Consider the following 20,776-nt stretch of genomic DNA (forward strand, 5'->3'; position numbering starts at 1 on the left):
GGCCCAACATTGAGAATACTATGGAGTACACATAAGGCGCTCAACAAATGTTGCGTGAACGAACCATTAATCGACAAGTGACTCGTGGTGTCTCCATCCCACTGCTTCCTCTCTCTCACCACCATCTTCACTGATAATGTCATGTCCTTCAACATTGATCAACATTGCTAATGTCGTGTCCTTCCTCCCACCCCACGGCTGCTTCTCACTTAGCAGCATCTTCATCATTCATATTGTTCATCTCTTCCTTTCTGAGGTGATTCTCTCATCAAGCCCTCTATTCAAATGGTAGCCGACATTGTACCAATGACATCAAAACTGGAGGGTATCAGGTATGCCCTCCTCAACATCCCACCACCCCACCTTCCAACTTGGACTCATCAACACCTATATTCTCCACAGAGGCAGTGAGACCTACTGGCTAAGGGCTCGGGACATTTTTTTGATATGGAGTCTCCCTCTGTCACCCAGGCTGGAGTGCAGTGGCCCGATCTCGGCTCACTACAACCTCTGCCTCCTGGGTTCAAGCAATTCTCCCACCTCAGCTTCCCAAGTAGCTAGGATTACAGGCGTGCACCACCACTCCCAGCTAAGTTTTGTATTTTTAGTAGAGACGGGGTTTCACCATGTTGGCCAGGCTGGTCTCTAACTCCTGACCGCAGGTGATACACCCACCTTGGCCTCCCAAAGTGCTGGGATTACAGGTGTGAGCCACCGCGCCCGGCCAGGCTCAGGACTTTTAAATCAGACAGACTGGGTTCTGAGTGGCAATGACCTTAGGCAATATCTTCATTTCTTAGTCCCTTAGTGGGTAATTCCACGTATTTCCTGGTGTTGCTCCTAAAGGAGACAAAATACCTGAAGTCTTATTACACATACTAGCTAAGAGTGCCAACTCAGTAAACTAATTATTACTTTATTCTTGGCTACTGAATAAAGTGTTCCTATTTTTCAAGATCACCCGCTACTGCCCTTCAAACCGTTTCATCCCATCTAGGGCCTTGCTACATAAAATATCCTTCAGAATTTATATCATCTAAGTCTCCTCAACATGAAAAACACACCAAATACGTCCTGTCTTCAAAACAACCAGCACAACATTCTACATGTGTCAGGCCCTGCCTCAAGTCCAAATCTCATCTACCCTCCCCCGACAAGCCTATTTTCTGAAGGAGCATTTTCTCTACTTGTTCTGTAGCCCAGGGCTATCTCACTTATATCTCAGCACTAGAAAGAAACTGTTCTGGTAAACAAAACTCCTAATTCTTCACATGCTGGAACTCTCTACTGAATTCAAGTTTTGATCAATCTCTACTTCTTGAAGAAAAATTTTTTTGTATCCTTTGCTTCAGTGAAACCAACATTTGAGTTCTCTTGTTTATGGGAGAGTCCCTCTTCATTACTTACTCTAAATTTAGAGTCTATTAGGCAAATATTCTGACTTTTAATTCTGTTTCTACATGTTCTCCTGCTGACTCAAATCTGATTTTGAAATGAGGTGGGTTATAAACATATAAAGAGTAGATACAGGCTTTTTCTCCCACTCATCTGATGGCTTCATCGTGCACCTGTAGGTACCGATGCCACTGAAATCTAAACTTCTATCCGAGGCTTCTTCTCCAAGCCTCAGAGTTGAATATATAAACAGCATTAGGAAACTTTTCTTTTGTATATCTCAAGTTGAATTTGGCAAAAGTAGAACTTCCTACTTTGCCTCAATTATCTATTTGGGTTAGTTGCAAGACTTAAGGTGCAATCACCCTATTTAGAAACCAGGGAATCATCATGGACCTGGTCCTTCCTTCATCCAATTGATCATGAAGTTTTAACAAGATTATTTCCTAAATGTTTCTGAGACCTATTCTCTTTTCCATCACTAGGTTATGGTAGACTCTAACTTCTAGTTCAAGTCCAAGGAACCCCTCTCATCACTCCATTTGCAGAGGAAAAACAATTCAAATATGAGCTGTCCAAGGATGCACAGCAATCGGCTTGTAGTTATAGGGGTAGGGCTTATTGAAAGAGGCTAAGCAAAAATATACTGGGAATAAATGCTGTTTTTTTTTCTTTTGTCCACTTTTCTATGGGGTAATCATTTCTTTCTTTTAAGAATGGTAAGCTCTAGAGGATAAATATTTGGATGAAGGCAATAGGAAAAGGGGCCACAGAGGCCTGTTTAATAGAGACTTCAGGTCTGAGATACAAATGAGTCCTCCCAGCTCACAGTTGGTAGCTCAGTTCATGACATTACCTAGAGTTTGCACCAACGTTCAGCTAGTATTAAAAACTTTGCTCACAACTATTGCAAGGACAGAAAACCAAACACCACATGTTCTCACTCATAGGTGGGAATTGAACAATGAGAACACTTAGACACAGGGTGGGGAACATCACACACCGGGGCCTGTCTTGGGGTGGGGGGATGGGGGAGGGATAGCATTAGGAGAAATACCCAATGTAAATGATGAGTTAATGGGTGCAGCAAACAAACACGGCACAGGTATACATATGTAACAAACCTGCACATTGTGCGCATGTGCTCTAGAACTTAATGTATGATAAAAAAATAATTCTGCTCAGGAGGAACATCTGTGTGTATCTTCCTGCTGAGCCTGTGGTGGTAATAGTTAACAGGCAGCTACTTGAGCTCCTGGAGTTCTTAGATGCGGGCATCTCTTTTTCAGAAGATGCAACCAATATTTTCTAACAGGACCTGGATAATCATTTTATTTTAAAATCCCTCATAGTTCCAATGTTTAGATCACCTGTGGTTTTGTCGCTATTTTTTTCCACATTTTTTTTTTTTAGTTATTTGGTAGTTTCTTGGCATGCTTGGTGTGTGAGTGTGAATGGATAGTGATTTTATATGAACAAATTAGAGACTCTGTTCTCTGAAACTGTTACGTTTCTCTAGAAAGAATTCAGGCACATAAGGGTACTGGCAAATCTTGATCCATCTAAGAGGACGCTTAACTTTTGCTAGTGGTAGCGTTGATCTTTTTCTGGGTTGTCCTTACTCCTAGAGTACAGCCCTTCTAGTGTTTCAAAGCTTCCTAGTGTTTCAGTGTTTATTTACAAGGGTTGCTCTACCTCCTCAAGCCCTGACCTCCAGCCTCTGACTCCCCAGCACCATCAGACTGCTAGTCTTTGCATAACTGTTTAGCTTCACAGCTGCTGCTTTCAATTCAGGTGCTGAGAATCTTGCCCTGAACATGCACAGCTTAGGAATTGGCAAACTCTTCAAGGGGAATCGGCACGCTGAATTTTGGCCCAATTTTCTCTAAGGCTGCCTCTTCTATCTCAGGTCTCAGACTCCATGGTATCCCTGAACTGCAACTTCTTTATTCCTAGCCTGCTGCGTTTCACTCGCGTCCATGTGAAGACACCACCAAACAGGCTTTGCGTGAGCAACAAGGCTGTTGATTTCACCTGGGTGCAGGCGGGCTGAGTCCTAAAGAGAGTCAGTGAAGGGAGATAGGGGTGGGGCCGTTTTGTAAGATTTGGGTAGGTAAAGGAAAAAGGGGGGTTGTTCTCTGGTGGGCAGGAGTGGGGGGTCACAAGGTGCTCAGTGGGGGAGTTTTTGAGCCAGAATGAAGCAGGAGAAGGAATTTCACAAAGTAATGTCATCAGTTAAGGTAAGGACCAGCCATTTTCACTTCTTTTATGGTAGAATGTCATCAGTTAAGGCAGGAACAGGCCATTTAAATATCACTTCTTTTGTGATTCTTCAGCTGCTTCAGGCCATCTGGATGTATACATGCAGGTCACAGGGGATATGATGGCTTAGCTTGGGCTCAGAGGCCTGACATTCCTGTCTTCTTATATTAATAAGAAAAATAAAACATAATAGTGTTGAAGTGTTTGGGCAGTGAAAATTTTGGGGGGTGGTATGGAGAGAGAATGGGCGATGTTTCTCAGGGCTGCTTTGATTAGGGGCAGCGTGGGAACTTTGTGTGGGAGAGATTAAGCTGAAGGAAGATTTTGTGGTAAGGGGTGATATTGTGGGGTTGTTAGAAGAAACATTTGTCGTATAGAATTATTGGTGATGGCCTGGATATGGTTTTGTATGAATTGAAAAAAGAACAGAATAAGACAAGGAGAAAAACAGGTATCAAAGGACTGAGAATTGGGAGGACCCAGGACATTTAACTAGAGAGTGCCTAAGAAGGTTCAGCATAGCCCTGCCAGCAAAGATTATTTACTTTAGGAGGGAGTTAAGAGTGGCAGTTTGGGGATAGCACTATGAGATATCAGCTGTGATGGCTTGGAGAAACAGTGTAAACTGGCAGTGTAAAGAAGAGCAGGGCATTTATGAGTAGTTGAGAATGGTGAATAGGAGTATGACTAGACAGAAGATGGTAGGGATGACAAGTTTTCTTTTTTTTTTTTTGGGGGGGGGTCGCAGTCCAAGTTGGTCTGGTGTCTGGAATGAGACTGGGGCCTAATAAAAAGGAGCGTCTATAGAGGAGTTCAAATGGGCTGTACCCTGTAGCATTCCGAGGACAGGCCTGAATTCTGGGAAGGGCAAGTGGTAAAAGTATTGCCCATTCCTTTTTAAGTTGGTGACTGAGCTTGGTGAGGTGAGTTTTTAAAAGACCATTAGTTCACTGAATACTAAGAGCCTGAGAAACTGCTTGGGTGATTTGACTAACAAAGGCCGGTCTGTTATTGGACTGTATAGAGGTGGGAAGCCCAAACTGAGGAATTATGTCTGACAGAAGGGAAGAAATGACAATGGTGGCCTTCCTAGACCCTGTGAGAAAGGCCTCTAACTATCCAGTGAAAGTGTCTACCTAGACCAAGAGATATTTTAGTTTCCTGACTCAGGGCATGTTGAGTAAAGCCAATTTGCCTGTCCTGGGTGGGGGCAAATCCCCGAACTTGATGTGTAGGGAAGGGAGGGGGCCTGAATGGTCCCTGAGGAGTAGTAGAATAGCAGCTGGAACACTGAGAAGTGATTTCCTTGAGGATAGATTTCCACGATGGAAAGGAAATGAGAGGTTCTAAGAGGCGGGCTGGTGGCTTGTTCTGTAGCATAGCCTGCCTTTGCTGGTGTGTGGCGATTAGGCCTGGTGGAACTGCCATCAATAAATCAAGCGTGATCAGGGTGAGGAACAGGAAAGAAGGAAATATGGGGAAATGGGGTGAATGTCAGGTGGATCAGAGAGATTCAGTTATGAGGGTCAGGTGTGGTATCCGGAATAATGCGGGAGGCCGATTGAAGTCTGGGCCAGGAACAATGGTAATTGTGGGAGACTCAACAAAGAGTGAGTATCGCTGAAGGAGCTGGGAAGCAGAAAGTATATGCATCAGGTGTGAGGAAGAAAATAGATTTTGGAAGTTATGAGAACTATAGAGAGTGAGTTGAGCATAGTTTGTGATTTTGAGGGCCTCTAAAATTATTAAAGCAGTGGCAGCCACTGCACGCAGACATGAGGGCTAGGCAAAACAGTAAGGTCAAGTTGTTCGGACAGAAAGGCTGCAGGGTGTGCTCCTGGCTCTTGTGTAAGAATTCTGACCGCACTAACCATGCCTAGGAAGGAAAGGAGTTGTTGTTTTGTAGAAGGGATTGAGGTTTGGGAGATTAGCTGGACATGATCAGCAGGGAGAGCACGTGTGTTTTTATGAGAATTATGCCGAGATAGGTAACAGATGAGGATGAAATTTGGGCTTGACTGAAGTAACGGGAGCTGTCTGTGAAGGCTCGTGGCAGTACAGCCCAGGTAATTTGCTGAGCCTGATTGGTGTCAGGGTCAGTCTAAGTGATGAAGGGTGCAAAGGGATAGTAAAGAAAGCATGTTTGAGATCCAGACAGAATAATGGGTTGTGGAGGGAGGTATTGAGGATAGGAGAGTATATGGGTTTGGCACCACGGGGTGGATAGGCAAAACAATTTGGTTGATAAGGCACAGATCCTGAACTAACCTGTAAGACTTGTCTGGTCCCAGGACAGGTGAAATGGGGGAACTGTAAGGGGAGTTTATAGGCTTTAAAAGTCCATGCTGTAGCAGGTGAGTGATAACAGGCTTTAATCCTTTTAAAGCGTGCTGTGGGATAGGATATTGGTGTTGAGGGGGGTAAGGGTGATTAGGTTTTAATAGGATGGTAATGGTCATGTGATCGGTTGCCAGGGAGGGAGTAGAGATGTCTTATACTTGTGGGTTAAGGTGGGGGGATACGAGAGGAAGATGCAAAGGAGGCTTTGGGTTGGGAAGAAGGGCGGCAATGAGATGTAGCCCAGGAATAGACAGGGAAGCAGATAATTTAATTAAAATGTCTCGGCCTAATAAGGGAGCTGGGCAGGTGGGGATAATGAAAAAGGAGTGCTTAAAAGAGTATTGTCTAAGTTGGCACCAGAGTTGGGGAGTTTGAAGAGGTTTAGAGGCCTGGCCGTCAATACCTGCAACAGTTATGGAGGCAAGGGAGACAGGCTCTTGAAAAGAAGGTAATGTGGAGTGGGTAGCCTCCTTATTGATTAAGAAGGGGATGGACTTACCTTCCATTGTGAGAGTTACCCAGAGCATCTGTGATGGTCCTGTAGGCTTCCGAGGTGATCGGGCAATGTCAGTCTTCAGCTGCTAAGCTGAGAAGGTCTGGGAAGGAGTCAGAGAGCCTTGGGCCAGAGTTCCAGGGGTTCTGGAAGTGGCTGCCAGGTGAGTTGAACAGTCTGATTTTCAGTGGGGTCTCGCACAGATGGGACATGGCTTAGGAGGAATCCTGGGCTGTGGGCATTCCTTGGCCTAGTGGCCAGATTTCCAGCACTTGTAGCAAGCTCCTGGGCGAGGAGGTTCTGGAGGAACCCCTGGCAGCAGCAGTTCAGGCATTTGGAGTTCTTGTGTGCTGGAGATGTGGCTGGGGTTTCTCTGAGAGTGGAGGCAAGGAATTGCAACTCAGAAATATGTTGCTACTTGGCTGCCTCTACTCTATTATTGTACACCTGGAAGGCGAGGTTAATTAGGTCCCGTTGTGGGGTTTGAGGGCCGGAATTTAATTTCTGAAGTTTTTTCCTAATGTTAGGAGTGGACTGGGTGATAAAATGCATATTAAGAATAAGGCGGCCTTCTGGCCCTTCTGGGTCTAGGGCAGTAAAGCGTCTAAGGGTTGCTGCTAAGCGGGCCATGAACTGGGCTGGGTTTTCATCTTTACCTTGGGTAGTTTCTTTAAGCTTGTCATAATTAACAGCTTTGTAAGCTGCCTTTTAAAGCCCTTCAATTAGGCGGGAAATCATGTAATCTCGCCTAGCTATACCTGGGGAATCTGCCTGATAGTTCCATTGGGGATCCTCTCGGGGAACTGCTCTAATGCCTTCCTGGAGGTCTGGCTCATGAAGCTGGTGGTTATCAGCATGAGATTGGGCTAGAGAAAAAACTCATTCTCGTTCACCTGGGGAGAGGGTCAAAGTCAGGATGACATTTAAGTCACTCCAGGTTAAATTGTAGGACAGAGTAAGATATTGGAATTCCTGTATATATTTAGTGGGGTCTGATGAGAAAGAGCCTAAACGCTGACTGATCTGAGAAAGGTCTGATAGAGAAAAAGATACATGTACCCTGACTATGCCTTCAGCTCCAGCCACTTCTCTAAGAGGAAATGGTTGGGCAGGCGGGGAAGAGCTAGTCACAGAACGAAACTGTAAGCTGGACTGGGTGTGAGGAGGGGAGGTGATAGAAGGATTACAGGGTGGAGGAGTGGAGGCTGAGGAAGAATGGGGACCTGGCTTGGCCTGGCGAGGAGCAGCCTGGGGAGGAGGGGAGAAGTCAGATGGGTCTGTAGAAAAGGAAGATTAGAAAGACTCAGCTATGCTTGGGATTGGGACTGAGAGGACAGGAGGGAGGGAAAGAAGGAGGATTTGGGATGAGTCACATTGGGAACAGAGACTAGGGAGGGAACAATGTGTAAAAGAATGCCTGGATGTCAGGCACCTCAGACAATTTGCCTATTTTACGGTAAGAATTATCTAGATCTTGTAGGATGGAAAAATCAAAAGTGCAGTTTTCTGGCTATTTGGAAACACTGTTGAGTTTGTATTGGGGTCAGGCGGCATTGTAGAATAAAATAAGTCATTTAGGTTTAGGTCAGGTGTGAGTTGAAGAGGTTTTAAGTTCTTGAGAACACAGGCTAAGGGAGAAGAAGGAGGAATGGAGGGTGAAAGGCTGCCCATAGTGAAGGAGGCAAGCCCAGAGAAAAGAGAGAGTAGAGATACGGAAAGAAGGGATGGGGGTTGCTTGCCCCCAGGAAAGTGGAGAAGGGGTAGCGACATGCAGAGAAGGGGTTGGGGGGTTCTTGCCCCCCAGAAAAGTGGAGAGGGTGTAGAGACACGGAGAGAAGGGTTGGGGGGTTCTTGCCCTCCAGAAAAGTGGAGAAGGGGTAGAGACATGGAGAGAAGGGGTGGGGGGTTCTTGCTGCCCAGAAAAGTGGTACTTGCCACTAAGGGTGAAAGACCAAGGCAGGTGTCCCTGTGTGGTCAGACACCTCTGAAACGTGGATGAATAATCAGGTGTCCCCGTGTGATTAAACACCAAGGGAAGACTGTCTTCCCGAGTCCGTGACCGGTGCCAAAGTTTTGGGTCCACGGATAAAACTCATCTCCTGTCTCTATGAGAAAAGTAAAGAAACGGAGATTAAGAGAAGGGAGAGATTGAAGTGTGGTGCCAAGATTGAAAGGAGCAAGAGGTTGAGGGACAGTGAGAGAGGTTGGAGAAGAGAGTAAAAAGAGGCCGCTTACCTGATTTAAAATTGTTGTGATGTTCCTTGGGCTAGTTGGTCTGAGGACTTGAGGTCGTAGGTGGATCTTTCTCACAGAGCGAAGAGCAGGAGGACAGGGGATTGATCTCCCAAGGGAGGTCCCCTGATCCGAGTCATGGCACCAAAATTTCATTCACGTCCATGTGAAGAGACCACCAAACAGGCTTTGTGTGAGCAACAAGGCTGTTTATTTCACCTGGGTGCAGGCAGGCTGAGTCCAAAAAGAGTGTCAGCGAAGGGAGATAGGGGTGGGGCCGTTTTATAAGATTTGGGTAGGTAAAGGAAAAAGGGGGTTGTTCTCTGGTGGGCAGGAGTGGGGGTTCACAAGGTGCTCAGTGGGGGAGTTTTTGAGCCAGGATGAGCCAGGAGAAGGAATTTCAGAAAGTAATGTCATCAGTTAAGGCAAGGACAGGCCATTTTCTTTTCTTTTGTGGTGGAATGTCATTAGTTAAGGCAGGAACAGGCCATTTAAATATCACTTCTTTTGTGATTCTTCAGTTGCTTCAGGCCCTCTGGATGTATACATGCAGGTCACAGGGGATATGATGGCTTAGCTTGGGCTCAGAGGCCTGTAACTGAGAATGCTACAAGCTCCCACTACCTTTCAACTTGGTCTTTGTTGCACATGCCAGGACTTAGCAAATGCTGTGAGGGAAAAAGCAGAGGCAAATGTGGGGCTTGCATAGCTGCACTAGTGTACATTCTTTCCAGCAATCTTCTCTTCAAGTCCCACTTGGATTGTTTTTTTCTTTAACAACTTCGGTTGCTTTAAGTATTTTACCTAGCTTCTATGTTTACTATTGATTGGAAAGTTAGTACAAGCTCCTCCATTGTGCTCAGATGTTGGATGTAGCTTCTGCTTATCCACAAGTGTCCCAAAGCCCCAAGGGACTGGTTTAGGATTTATCCTCTGTCACTTGGATGATCACACCAGACTTCTAACTGGTCTCTGCTTATAGGCTTACCCTTTCCAATCCATGCTAACTCAGGAAAATTATACATCTGTTGTATTTTTCCAAAATTTCTTATAGTATACATTTCTCAGATAATAAACTATGGCTTCTGGCTTCCCCTCTCTACACACAGTGCTGCAGACTTGGTTCAAAAATTAGGAACTGGCAAGCCATGCTTTGGGAGGCCCAAGTGGGAGGATTGCCTGAGGTTAGGAGCTCGAGAACTGCCTGGTCAACACAGTGAGACCCCATCTCTAGAAAAAAAAATGAGCTTGGCACGGTGGTGCACTCATATAGTTCTAGCTACTTAGGAGGCTGAGAATCACTGGATTGCAGGAGTTCAAGGCTGCAGTGAGCTTTGATTGTGCCACTGGAGTCCAGCGTAGGTGACAGAGCAAGAACTTGTCTCTAAAAAACAAAGAAAACACAATGAAGAACTGAATTCTTAAAGTATCCAGGTACTGTATGAGCAGTGAGCCAAGATGGATATGCACAGTTCTGGTCATTGAGTCTAGTATAATGAGGATGATAGAACTATGAAAGATAACCTCAAAATTGTAATTTTTATGATGTAATCATGCCCCTGACACTACAGGAGCCTCGATAATGGCATGGGCCTAGTTAGTACAATCCCCTTGCTGGGCTAGAGTCAGCAATGAGCTGTAATAGGAAGTCATTGTCTGTCAATACTGACACAAGGAACATTTACCGAGCATTTACTATGTTCTAGGAACTGTTCTGGCTGATCTGGAAGGGGAGATAAAGAAGTCTACCATTTGCCCTAAAGGGGTTTGCAGTCTCTTAGGAGACAACCCTGCCAAACAGCAACATACCAGGTTGTTTGAAACACATCAACAACAAAACAACACCACCAAACAAAACAGAAACAGGAGCAAATCTATTTTTTTAAAGAGTTGAGAAGAATAGCACAAATACATAAAATGAAAAAGAAGAACAATCTTCAAAATAGAAAATAAATTTTATGATAAATTATTATAAATATGACTTCACAAAACAAGCTGTACAAATGGGCCATAAACACATGAGATGATGCTCAGCATCTTTAGTCATCAGGGAAATGTAAACTAAAATCCCAAAATTCCACTCAGAAACACTAAATGGCTAAAATAGAAAAGGTGAGAAAGAATGAATGTTGGTGAAATTGAGGAACAATGGGGACGCTGATGCTGGGAATGTAAACTGATGAAACCACTTTGGAAAAAAATATTTGGCGATTCTTAGGAAGTTCAACATATATTTATCCTATAGCCCAGACATTTCAGTCTTAGGTACTCACCCAAGAGAAATTGGTTGCTTGAGGGCCTGAAGGGAGAACTGGCAGGGGGTGCTTTATGAGTGTTGTGAGTTAGGCCCTGGGCTTGCGATCCGAGGAGGGAAGAGGAGAGAGGCTGATTTTGGTATCCTGAGATTCTTCATGGACCCAAGAAGCCAAAGTGAAATCCTGAAGTGGGTTGTAGGGGACCAGGAAACTCAAAGGCTTTCTTTAGGTGCATCTGAAGAGATCCGCTGCTTGCTTTGTTCTTTCCTACCAGACTTGGGCCAACAGAGACCACTTTGTCTTCTAGCATCTCTGGGACTGCTCCTGTTAGGGGAAGAAGGTATCTGAGTTACCTAAGGTGAATCCATACGGGTCTGCAGCAACCTCAGTTCTTATCTCTTCAGAGCAGCAAGAATTCGACTAAGAGGCATAAGGCAAAAAAAGACCGAGGCAAGTCTCAGAGCAGGAGTGGAAGCTTATTCAACAGCTTTAGAGCAGAAAGTAAAGTACACTTGGAAGAGACTCCAGTGGGTGACTTGAAAGACAAGTGCCCTGCTTAACCTTGATCCTGGGAGTTTATATTCTGGCCCATTTTCGGCATATTCACCCCTTTCCCATGATTCTTCCCTTAGGGTAGGCTGCCCACCTGCTAACACCCTCTTTATGCTTGGGAAGTGAGCATGCACAGTGTGTTTAGGAAATTGTACTCATGTCCATCTGAGGCTTTCTTCCCTTTTCTGGTGGAATGCCTCCGGAAGGTCATACTCTGCCATTTTCTCTTAAGGCACATGCCTGCATTCACTTGCCCAAATCCTGAGATTTTATTGGAAGCTGATTACCAGTCTCAAGTGTTTTTATCTGTTTGGGAAGTTGCCTCCCCCTGGTGCCCGAGTTCAATGAACACTTGAGTGTGGCAGCTATGGACCCTCAGGAGATTGTCTTTCCTCACTGGCTGCCAAGTTCTCATTTTTAGAGAGGCAGTGTGGTAACTTCCCAACCATCACTTGCTGGTCGCCTGACATTCCTGGTGGGTTGGGGGTAGAGCCCACTCCTGCCTGGTTCATGTCTGTCTAACTACCTGTAACACTCCCACTTGGAGTCCAGGAGCAACTTGAGCGTCAGTGATAAAGATTCTGTGTTAGCAGGCCCAGCAGTCAGCAATGATGAGTCAGAAGAAACTGAACACTTACCAGTGACATGCAGAGGGGAGGCAGAAAGATGAGAACTTGGACAAAAAGCACATTCTATTAAAAAACATGTGAGGGGCCAACACTTTCTGAGGCCAAAACACGATTTCTCTTATAAACAATTTAGTGAGTGAATTGAGATCCAAATTTGATTTGACAAATACTTCAAAACAAAAAGCAGAAATATATGAAACCATGAGGAAAAAGAAGGGACGTGGCAGATAAATCAAGAATAACAAAATATAAATTACTAGAATTTCACAAGGAGTAAAAGGTATTCGTGGAAGTAAGACAATAATTAAAGAATAGTAGATTATTTCTTGAATGTAATAAAAGGCTCACTGTTTCAGGTTAAACCATGCTTTCTCAACGGGAGTGATAATGTCCCTAATGGGGCAGAATCTGGTTCTTGGGGGAGTAAACAGAAATCTCACTCCCTTTATGTACAGAGCACAGATGCCGTACATAAACAAATACACAATATATCTATGCTATTAAAATTGTATGGGGAAGCGATTAGGGAAAAATGTCTAAGAAGGCTCCTTAAGTGGGGGTTGATTAAAACAATGGAGAAATACTGGACTTGAGTGATGAGAAAAAAGAAACACTGAGGCATCTGTCAGTACAAATGTTGTACTCTAAAGAGAAAGAGAAAAATCTGACAAACAAACATACAGTTAAAAAGAACACATTATCTACAGAAGAAGAATGATGCTGGAATTAGACTTTTTATCTCCAACGCTGGAATGGACAGTGGCATAGCAGTTAAGGACTACTGAGAGAAAGGACTACAGCCCCACAATCCTGTACCCAGCTGAGATGTGGCCCCTCTGTTAGGTTGAAGGAAAGATACACAGCAATTCAGACAGTTTATCTCCTGTGTCCCCCAACAGAGAAACCTATTTGAGAGACGACTTTCCAAACATTATCACTTATGTGAACCTGAACAACAATTGGTGGGAATGTGAAGAAAAGAAAGGAAATGGAGGCATGTACTGAGGCTGGGACTAAATATTTCAATAATTTCTTATGTGTATAACAGAAAAAGAAGTTTAGACTTCAGGTAAAGTTCAGTTGTAAATAAGCACTCAGAAATTGAAGGAACTATCTGTGAGATACATTTGACTAAGACTATTGAACTAAAATTAACAAAATATCCTGGCAAAACCTGGAAGTTAGGAATAGGGGATCAGTGAAAAGTGAAAACGAATTAAGAGCATTGCAAAACTCTTGTTTTCAAATAAGTACTAGAGAAATGTGTTCTGATCAGGAAGGCAGAGAAAGCGCAGGTAACCATTTAATGGGGAGGGTAATCCAAGTAAAATTTCAAGCTAAGTACAAAATGGAGTATATAACAACTTGATAAAACCAAGGGCAGAAATAACAATATAAAATAAAGAAGATGCGAGGAATGTACAGTAAAAAAGTCATTACCCCAAATGTGTATACACTAAATTCTAGCATGAAATAAATTTTGAAATGTGGGTGGTTGAAGGGATCACAGGAATAAGAAATAAAATCAGGATGAACATAATCCATGCCCAGAGATTTTGATTCATTTGGTCTGGGGTAGGTCCCAGGCATTGGCATCTTATAAAAATTTGGTAGAAAGGTCTTGAAATATGCAGCCACAGTTAACAATCACTGAACTGGAAAATCACTCTTAGCAGATTCCAGAACTGGAACTGTTATTGATGCCTGTGTCTCGAGGTGCCTAGAAGCCAGAATACCTTTGCCATGTTCTCCCTCAGAATCTTGAGATTTATTTATTTTTGTTCAGGTCCTGTATAACTTGTGATATCGCAAGAGCAGCGGAAACATTTTTCTCTGTCTCATCACGTTGTTTTTCTAATACACTTCTCCAGGTTTTGTCTTGGGTGTGTTCCCCTATACTGGACTTACGTAGTCAAGAAGTCTGGTGCTTTGAAAAGCAATTAGTGTTTAAATAAATTATGTCTACTTTTATGTCTCTGAGTCGGTACTCTACCATCAGCTCAACATCTAATCCAATTAACCACGTACTGTTTCCCTGGATTTTTTCGTTTGTCTCACTTTGTGCCTTCACTTGGAGGCAAAACATAATAAATGCCCTTGACATTTCCCCTGAGGACATAGGCAGTACCCGTAGTACTACCTCTTAGAAGTGTTTCAAGTAGAAATTCACTCATATGATACATTTAGTATTTCATACTGATCCTCCCAGTATTATCCTTTTATTTCTGTTGAAATTATATGCAACCACTTTGTGTATCAGTCTTCAAGGTTTGGTTTAACACTGTTTCTCAATTCTTTCAAAGCACACAAAACATCTTCCTTTTCAGTAACACTTACAGCTGGTCTCTGAGATTTTTCTTTTCTTCATTTGTTAGATTTCTTTAGGTCTCAGTCATTGAGTCTAATAAGACATTTCACAACATATTTAAGATCTGACTAGCTTTTCATTTATGTTGAATGTTTCCTCTCATTTGGTTTTTCAAGAAAATCCTGTTCATTCTCTATGCCCGAAGCAGTGCATTTAACAATTCTTCAGGTGCTTCTAATGTATAGTCAGGTTTCAAAAATCTCTAGGGAAGTTCTTCTAAAACTTTGCCTTTTGGAATTATTAGGAAGACTTTGAAAAACACAGATCTCTGGGCTTCACCACTAGAGTTTCTGATTCAGTGGGTTGAGGTCCAAATTTGCATTTTTTTTTTTAACAAGCTCCCAATTGATGCTAATGCTGAGCACACACTTTGAGAAACTTGAAGGTGTTTACTGATTTAAAAAATACAGTAAGCACTCACTAACTGTGGTTAATAGGTTCTTCAAGACGATGACTTCAAGCGAAATGATGTATAATAAAATCAATTATATCATAGGTTAATTGATATGAACGAGTCACAAAAACATCACCAAATTTCTAAATAAAGATTCAACACACTTTGAATATTAAACCTTGAAATAAATGTGAGTTATGCATGCATTTAAGAAAGCTTAATAAAACCAAGTAAGATTATTTTTTACCCAATTTTCAGTGAATCAGTGAGTGAAAGTGGTCGTAGTTGTGGTAAGTTAAATCAAGGAATAAATGTTTGCAAAGAAAAAATTATAAGGAGCTCTTCCTACTACTACACAGTTAAAAACCAACAATGACAGACACGGCAGGCTGATCTATTTTGTACTCTGATCATTATTGTCTTGCATTTGTATGATTTCCACATATTTTATGAATTTTTATTTTTCTGTAATTTGTATTCATTCATTCATTTTCCAATCCGCTGATTCCACTTTAGAGTGGCAGGTGGCTGGAGCCAATCTCGGCAGCTCAAGGTGTGAGGCAGGAACCAACGCTGGACAGGACCCCATCTGGGGTTCAGGGCACACCCTCACACTAGGATCATAGAGATGTCAGTTCACCTGATGTGCACATCTTTGGGATGTAGGAAGAAACAAGAGTATCCAGAGACAACCCACACAGACATAGGGAGAATATGCAAACTCCACAGAGACAGTGGCCCCGCCAGAAGTCAAATTTTTTTCTCATTACTGTTATAATAAAATGATGTTAGGTGAGGCTGGGCACAGTGGCTCATGCCTGCAATCCCAGGACTTTGGGAGGCTGAAGCGGGTGGGTCACTTGAGCCCCTGGGCTTTTGAGACCAGCCTGGGTAACATGGTAAAATTCCATCCTCTACAAAAGATACCAAAGTTACTCAGGCATGGTGGTACACACCTGTAGTCCAAGCTACTCAGGAGGTCGAGATGAGAGGAATGATTGAGCCCAGGAGTTTGAGGTTGCAGTGAGCCATGACGGCACCACTGCATTACAACCGGGGTGACAGAGTGAGACCCTGTCTCAAAATGAAAAAAGAAATAAAAGGATGTTATTTGAGAACCTGCTGTATTTGCAATGTAAGAATCACCTGAAGAAGGACATAGAAAAATACAATATATTGCTTTATAGATAGATTTTGTCACTGCACCAGGGCCAAAAGTGATGTCCCTGATCTGATTTACATTGAAATAAATGTGAGCCATACATACATTTAAGAAAAATTTATAAAAACAAGCAAGGTTATTATTTACTCAATTTTTGGTGAATCAGTGAGTGACAGCAAACAGAGCTCACAAATAAATGAATCCCAACTGGGTGGGGCCCCCTTTGTGGAGAGTTGCAGCTTTAGGAATTTAATCATCTTGATGATTATTTCGATTAGTTAGGAGCCCATTATCATAATCTAATCAACGATAAGGTGATTGATTATAAAGTGATATGATTATCCTTATTGTTTGGAACCCCTTTCATAATTTTAAAATCTCTTCATTTTCTTAATAAATTTTACAAACTTTTAAGGAAAATAATTCTAAACATTGTATTTCAGTACCGAAAACTAAGACACAACTGTACTTGAAGGCATATTAAAGTAGGCAGAGGCTTGCAGCAATTGCTGCCTTCTCTGAAGAATCATTATGATTTCAGTAATATCAAATGCAGAAAATGTTGTGTTGAATAACTCTTAAAATACCATAAGCAGATATGTTGTTGAGAATGGGATGTTTTTTGTATTGGTGAAAAATTTTGTGAACTTCTGGACAAAACTATATACAATGGTCCTGTGATTTATGCAATTGCATTTCTCGAACATTATGAAAATTAAAACAAGCAACAACACGTGTAATTTATAATTAAATAGGGTGCAGCCTTGGACATTGTCAACATGTTTATCATCCAATTTCATGTCTGAAGGTCAGTGGAGAGTCCTATGACATGCTTGCAGGTAGCTTAATTGTCTTGGCCGTTGTCAATAGCAGCCCCCATTCACTAGGAGAACCACCAGAGCAAACTCCAGATTTTAAATGAATCCAGACTGGGTGGTGCCACCTTTGTGGAGAGTTAATGCTTTAGGTAATTTAATCATCTTGATTCTTCTTGTGATGAGTTAGGAGACGATTATCACAACCTAATCAATCCAGAAGTCATGAAGTCTCCACCCACTAATTAAGGTGACTCAATATAAACCTGCCTCCTGTGCCTCCACATTAGCTCATTTGGAAGACCTGGGTATAGGTGGTCGTCTCCTCGGCTCCGAGTCCCTGCAGCAGCTGAGGTGCCTGTGTCTCTCTGGTTCCCAGTGGCCACCATCATGCTCTCCTCCACACTCAGGGTGGCTGTGGTGTGCGTGAGCAATGTCAACAGGAGCATGGAGGCCCACAGCATCCTCAGGAGAAAAGGGCTAAGTGTCCGGTCTTTTGGAACTGAATCTCATGTGAGGCTACCAGGACCAAGACCCCATCGTCCTGTAGTTTATGATTTTGCAACAACATATAAGGAGATGTACAATGACCTCCTCAGGAAAGATAGAGAATGCTACACCCGCAACGGAATCTTACACATCTTGGGAAGAAATGAGAGAATCAAGCCCGGTCCAGAAAGATTTCAGGACTGCACTGATTTCTTTGATGTCATCTTCACCTGTGAGGAGAGGGTCTATGACACAGTGGTGGAAGATCTGTGTTCCAGAGAACAGCAGACCTTTCAGCCTGTGCACGTGATCAACATGGACATCCAAGATACCCTGGAAGATGCCACGCTGGGAGCTTTCCTCATCTGTGAGATTTGCCAGTGCCTGCAGCAGTCAGACGACATGGAAGACAATCTGGAGGAGCTGCTGCTGCAAATGGAGGAGAAGGCAGGAAAAAGCTTTCTTCACACCGTCTGCTTCTACTGAAGATCTGGGCTGGCTTTGTCCCCTTCCTCAGTAAGAACTTCGGCATGGGACTTTAGTCCGGATTTATTGTGAGAAGCATCTGCAAAGACCTTCCACTGAGTACTGTTTGTATTACCTTTGTACACATCACCTGGAAAGAGACTATTACCAAGAAAATATTTTACGGGAAATGAGAAGGACTAACATTTTTAAAAGCACTGAAAAATGCTTGGCATTGTTCTAGGTGCATTACATGGCATAACTAATTTAAAGCTTATATCATTCTACAAGGAAGCTAGCCCACCATGACGCCATTTTCCAGAGGAGCAAACCGAGCTGATAACGGGCTGCTGGAAAAATGATTTGTTTGAGGGTATTCAGCAGATAAATAACATTGTATAGATAAGCACCTTTTAAATAAACTTCCTTTTCTCAATTTGAGTGGTTTTTTATTAATTTTTTAACTTTTGAAGTTAGTTGAGACCAATGGAGTGTGGTATGTTAACTTAAATGTTGTTCTTCTTTAATAAGAGTATAATATTACATGTTTGAACAGATAAATGTTTTTACATATAGATTATATCTTTTTTACTAATGCTCACTTTAATAGGTAAAATCCAAGTTGGATAATCAACTACATATGATTGTAAAATTTGGAATTATCTGCTCAAATCATAGGTCATCAAATTAAATGAAATAAAAAATGTAAATAAAAAGTATATTCTTATTTCTGTTGGGGGGATGCATTTCAAGCCAATAAGCGACATGCTTCTGTTTAAACCTTATGAATTACCCTGAAAAAATAAAACCCCAAGTTGGATAACAAACCACAGATTATCGTAAAATTTGGAATTATCTACTCAAATAATAGGTCACCAAAGAAAATCAAATAAAAAATTTAAAAAAATCTATATTCTTATTTATGTTGGGGGATGGATTTCACACCACTAAGCCACATTTTTTTATTTAAGGCTTATAGATTACACTGAAATAAGCAATCTCTCATATTGAGAGATTCAAATTGTATTAAATTTAAAATGTTTTTTGATTTGAGCATTGAGAACATCAGGTGATAAACCTAATGATGTTTTCACGGAGAAACAAGTGAAACACTTTCCATAATCCTTGGTAGTGGCACTAAAACATGTTCACTAATAGGAGAAAAAATAGATCGGAAGTAGTTGTTCAGAGTTGAATTAATTTACATGTTATCTATTGAATTAGACTTATTATGGCAACCTGAAATAACAGCAGAGATTGGCTTTCAAAAGATAATGAGTTTATTTAAATGAAGGATTGTAAACTGGAATGCACCAGGTATAACAAGTTGTAGGTGCATCCTGAGAGTTTGGGGTAAGGGGAAACTTTTAAAGGCAAAAAGAAGTCCACAGAAACTACCTTAAACCAAAGTTCATTGGTAACAGAAGCTGACTGCAGGAGTTGGCGTTAGCTTCTTGGTGGAGACAGCCATTGCTAGGCATGTGTTCTTGCGAGAACATTTTATCTGGAATGCTGCAGTCTTGAATATAATGCAGTTACAGAAATATGTGTGAACATGCAGAATGAGCAAAGTGTGTAAGACCTGCCGGTGGTGTAAAGCATGTAGGATGTGCCATAATCTCTTGTGGGTTTTAGGGAGTCGTGATAGCTCTTATCTCAGATATACAGGCATGGGCTCCCCTCCTTCATGACCCTCCAGCTCCACTTCACCTGGATCTGACGATAGTGGACTTCATCTTGGCAGTAACAACTTTCACATTTTTGGTATCAGAAACTTCCAAAGTTTTAAGAAAATATTCTTTTTCCTCTTGCAGTGTAGGTAGCAGGAGGCAACTGGAATTGGGGAAGCCAGCTGGTAGAGTAGTTCCCAGAGGAGAGGTTGGGAGCTTGGGAGAGGGAAGTGTCTGTCAAAAGGCAGAAGAATGGACACATTGGAGAGGGATGTTAGAGCTGACATGAGAGACTTCTTGATGAGAAAAGGAGGACTTTGGAATCACTCTCAGATTTCTGACTTTAAGGGTGGCTGGGTCCAAATATATAAGTGAAAGTTTTGGAGAGATAGTTTCTGTCTATTCTGTCAATGTGGCTTAAGATAAGGCCATCAGCTGGCAGTGGGCAGTCAGGATCATGATTGGGGATGGGGTGAGGATATTTGGCATAGATAATTGTTTTAAAATATGGGAATACAAACCTGAGTGTAGGTTTTTGTGAGAGCTCTTCTGAAGATAAAAGTGAGACTGTCCCATAGATACTACTTTTTCCAGCCAATCCATTTGGAAAAACATGACAAGGTGGTTGAGTTTCTCTTTTCTCTGTGTTTGGACATGGACAATGCAAATGTGACAGAAGAGCAAGGTGCAGAAATGCTTCAGGAGTTTGAAAGGGTGTAATTATAGTGATAAACCATGAAAGCTGGTTTTGGACCAGAAAGGGTGAATAAGTAGGGATTGGGCTGGAATCCATGGGTTGTGGCACAATGCATGGTCAAACAGCCCTTAGAGTTTAAATAAAGAAGCAAAAGTGAATGGAAAGATGTGGTCTTATATTTGGGGCATGACTGTTTCAGATTTTGATCTAGTGGTGAGTTTCTTGATGACTATGACCATGGGTATCTCTGGTGGGGTGTAGACAGGTGCAATTGGAGAAGAAGTGAGAGTGTTGAGGTGCTGGGTGGATAATCTGTGTGGATGCTGGAATTGCTAAGAACTGTGGCAGTAGTTGGGTGTGAGGAAGCATGAGAAGTGAGAGCTAATATTATCACTAAAAATCCAGGGTGTGGGAAGTATGGGGCATGATTATATGTTGCGCAGATATGGTAAGCAGACTTTCTAGGTTGTTGAACACCTCTAGTATTGGTTTATTGGGTAGAGGGAGGGGAGCTGTGATTGATAGTTGTAATGGTGACCTCGCGTATCTGACTATATA

General features: G+C 42.4%; 1 protein-coding gene and 1 long non-coding RNA gene across 3 annotated transcripts in view; both read left to right on the top strand.

Annotated features, from left to right (window-relative positions):
* Nucleotides 1–20,776, top strand: part of LOC134731187 (uncharacterized) — a 148,557-nt gene that overhangs the window by 11,825 nt on the left and 115,956 nt on the right. The window lies entirely within an intron of this gene.
* On the top strand, nt 17,224–17,874 carry LOC129393450 (RNA polymerase II subunit A C-terminal domain phosphatase SSU72 like protein 2-like). The gene has a single exon (XM_055095167.2). It carries the CDS (start codon nt 17,288–17,290, stop codon nt 17,870–17,872), a length of 585 nt encoding a protein of 194 aa, XP_054951142.1. The 5' UTR covers nt 17,224–17,287; the 3' UTR covers nt 17,873–17,874.

Source organism: Pan paniscus, chromosome 9 (assembly GCF_029289425.2).
Source record: "Pan paniscus chromosome 9, NHGRI_mPanPan1-v2.0_pri, whole genome shotgun sequence".
Lineage (NCBI taxonomy): Eukaryota > Metazoa > Chordata > Mammalia > Primates > Hominidae > Pan > Pan paniscus.

What these genes read in the sequence shown, in the direction of transcription:
- LOC129393450 (XM_055095167.2), top strand. Translation starts at nt 17,288, where the DNA reads ATGCTCTCCTCCACACTCAGGGTGGCTGTGGTGTGCGTGAGCAATGTC.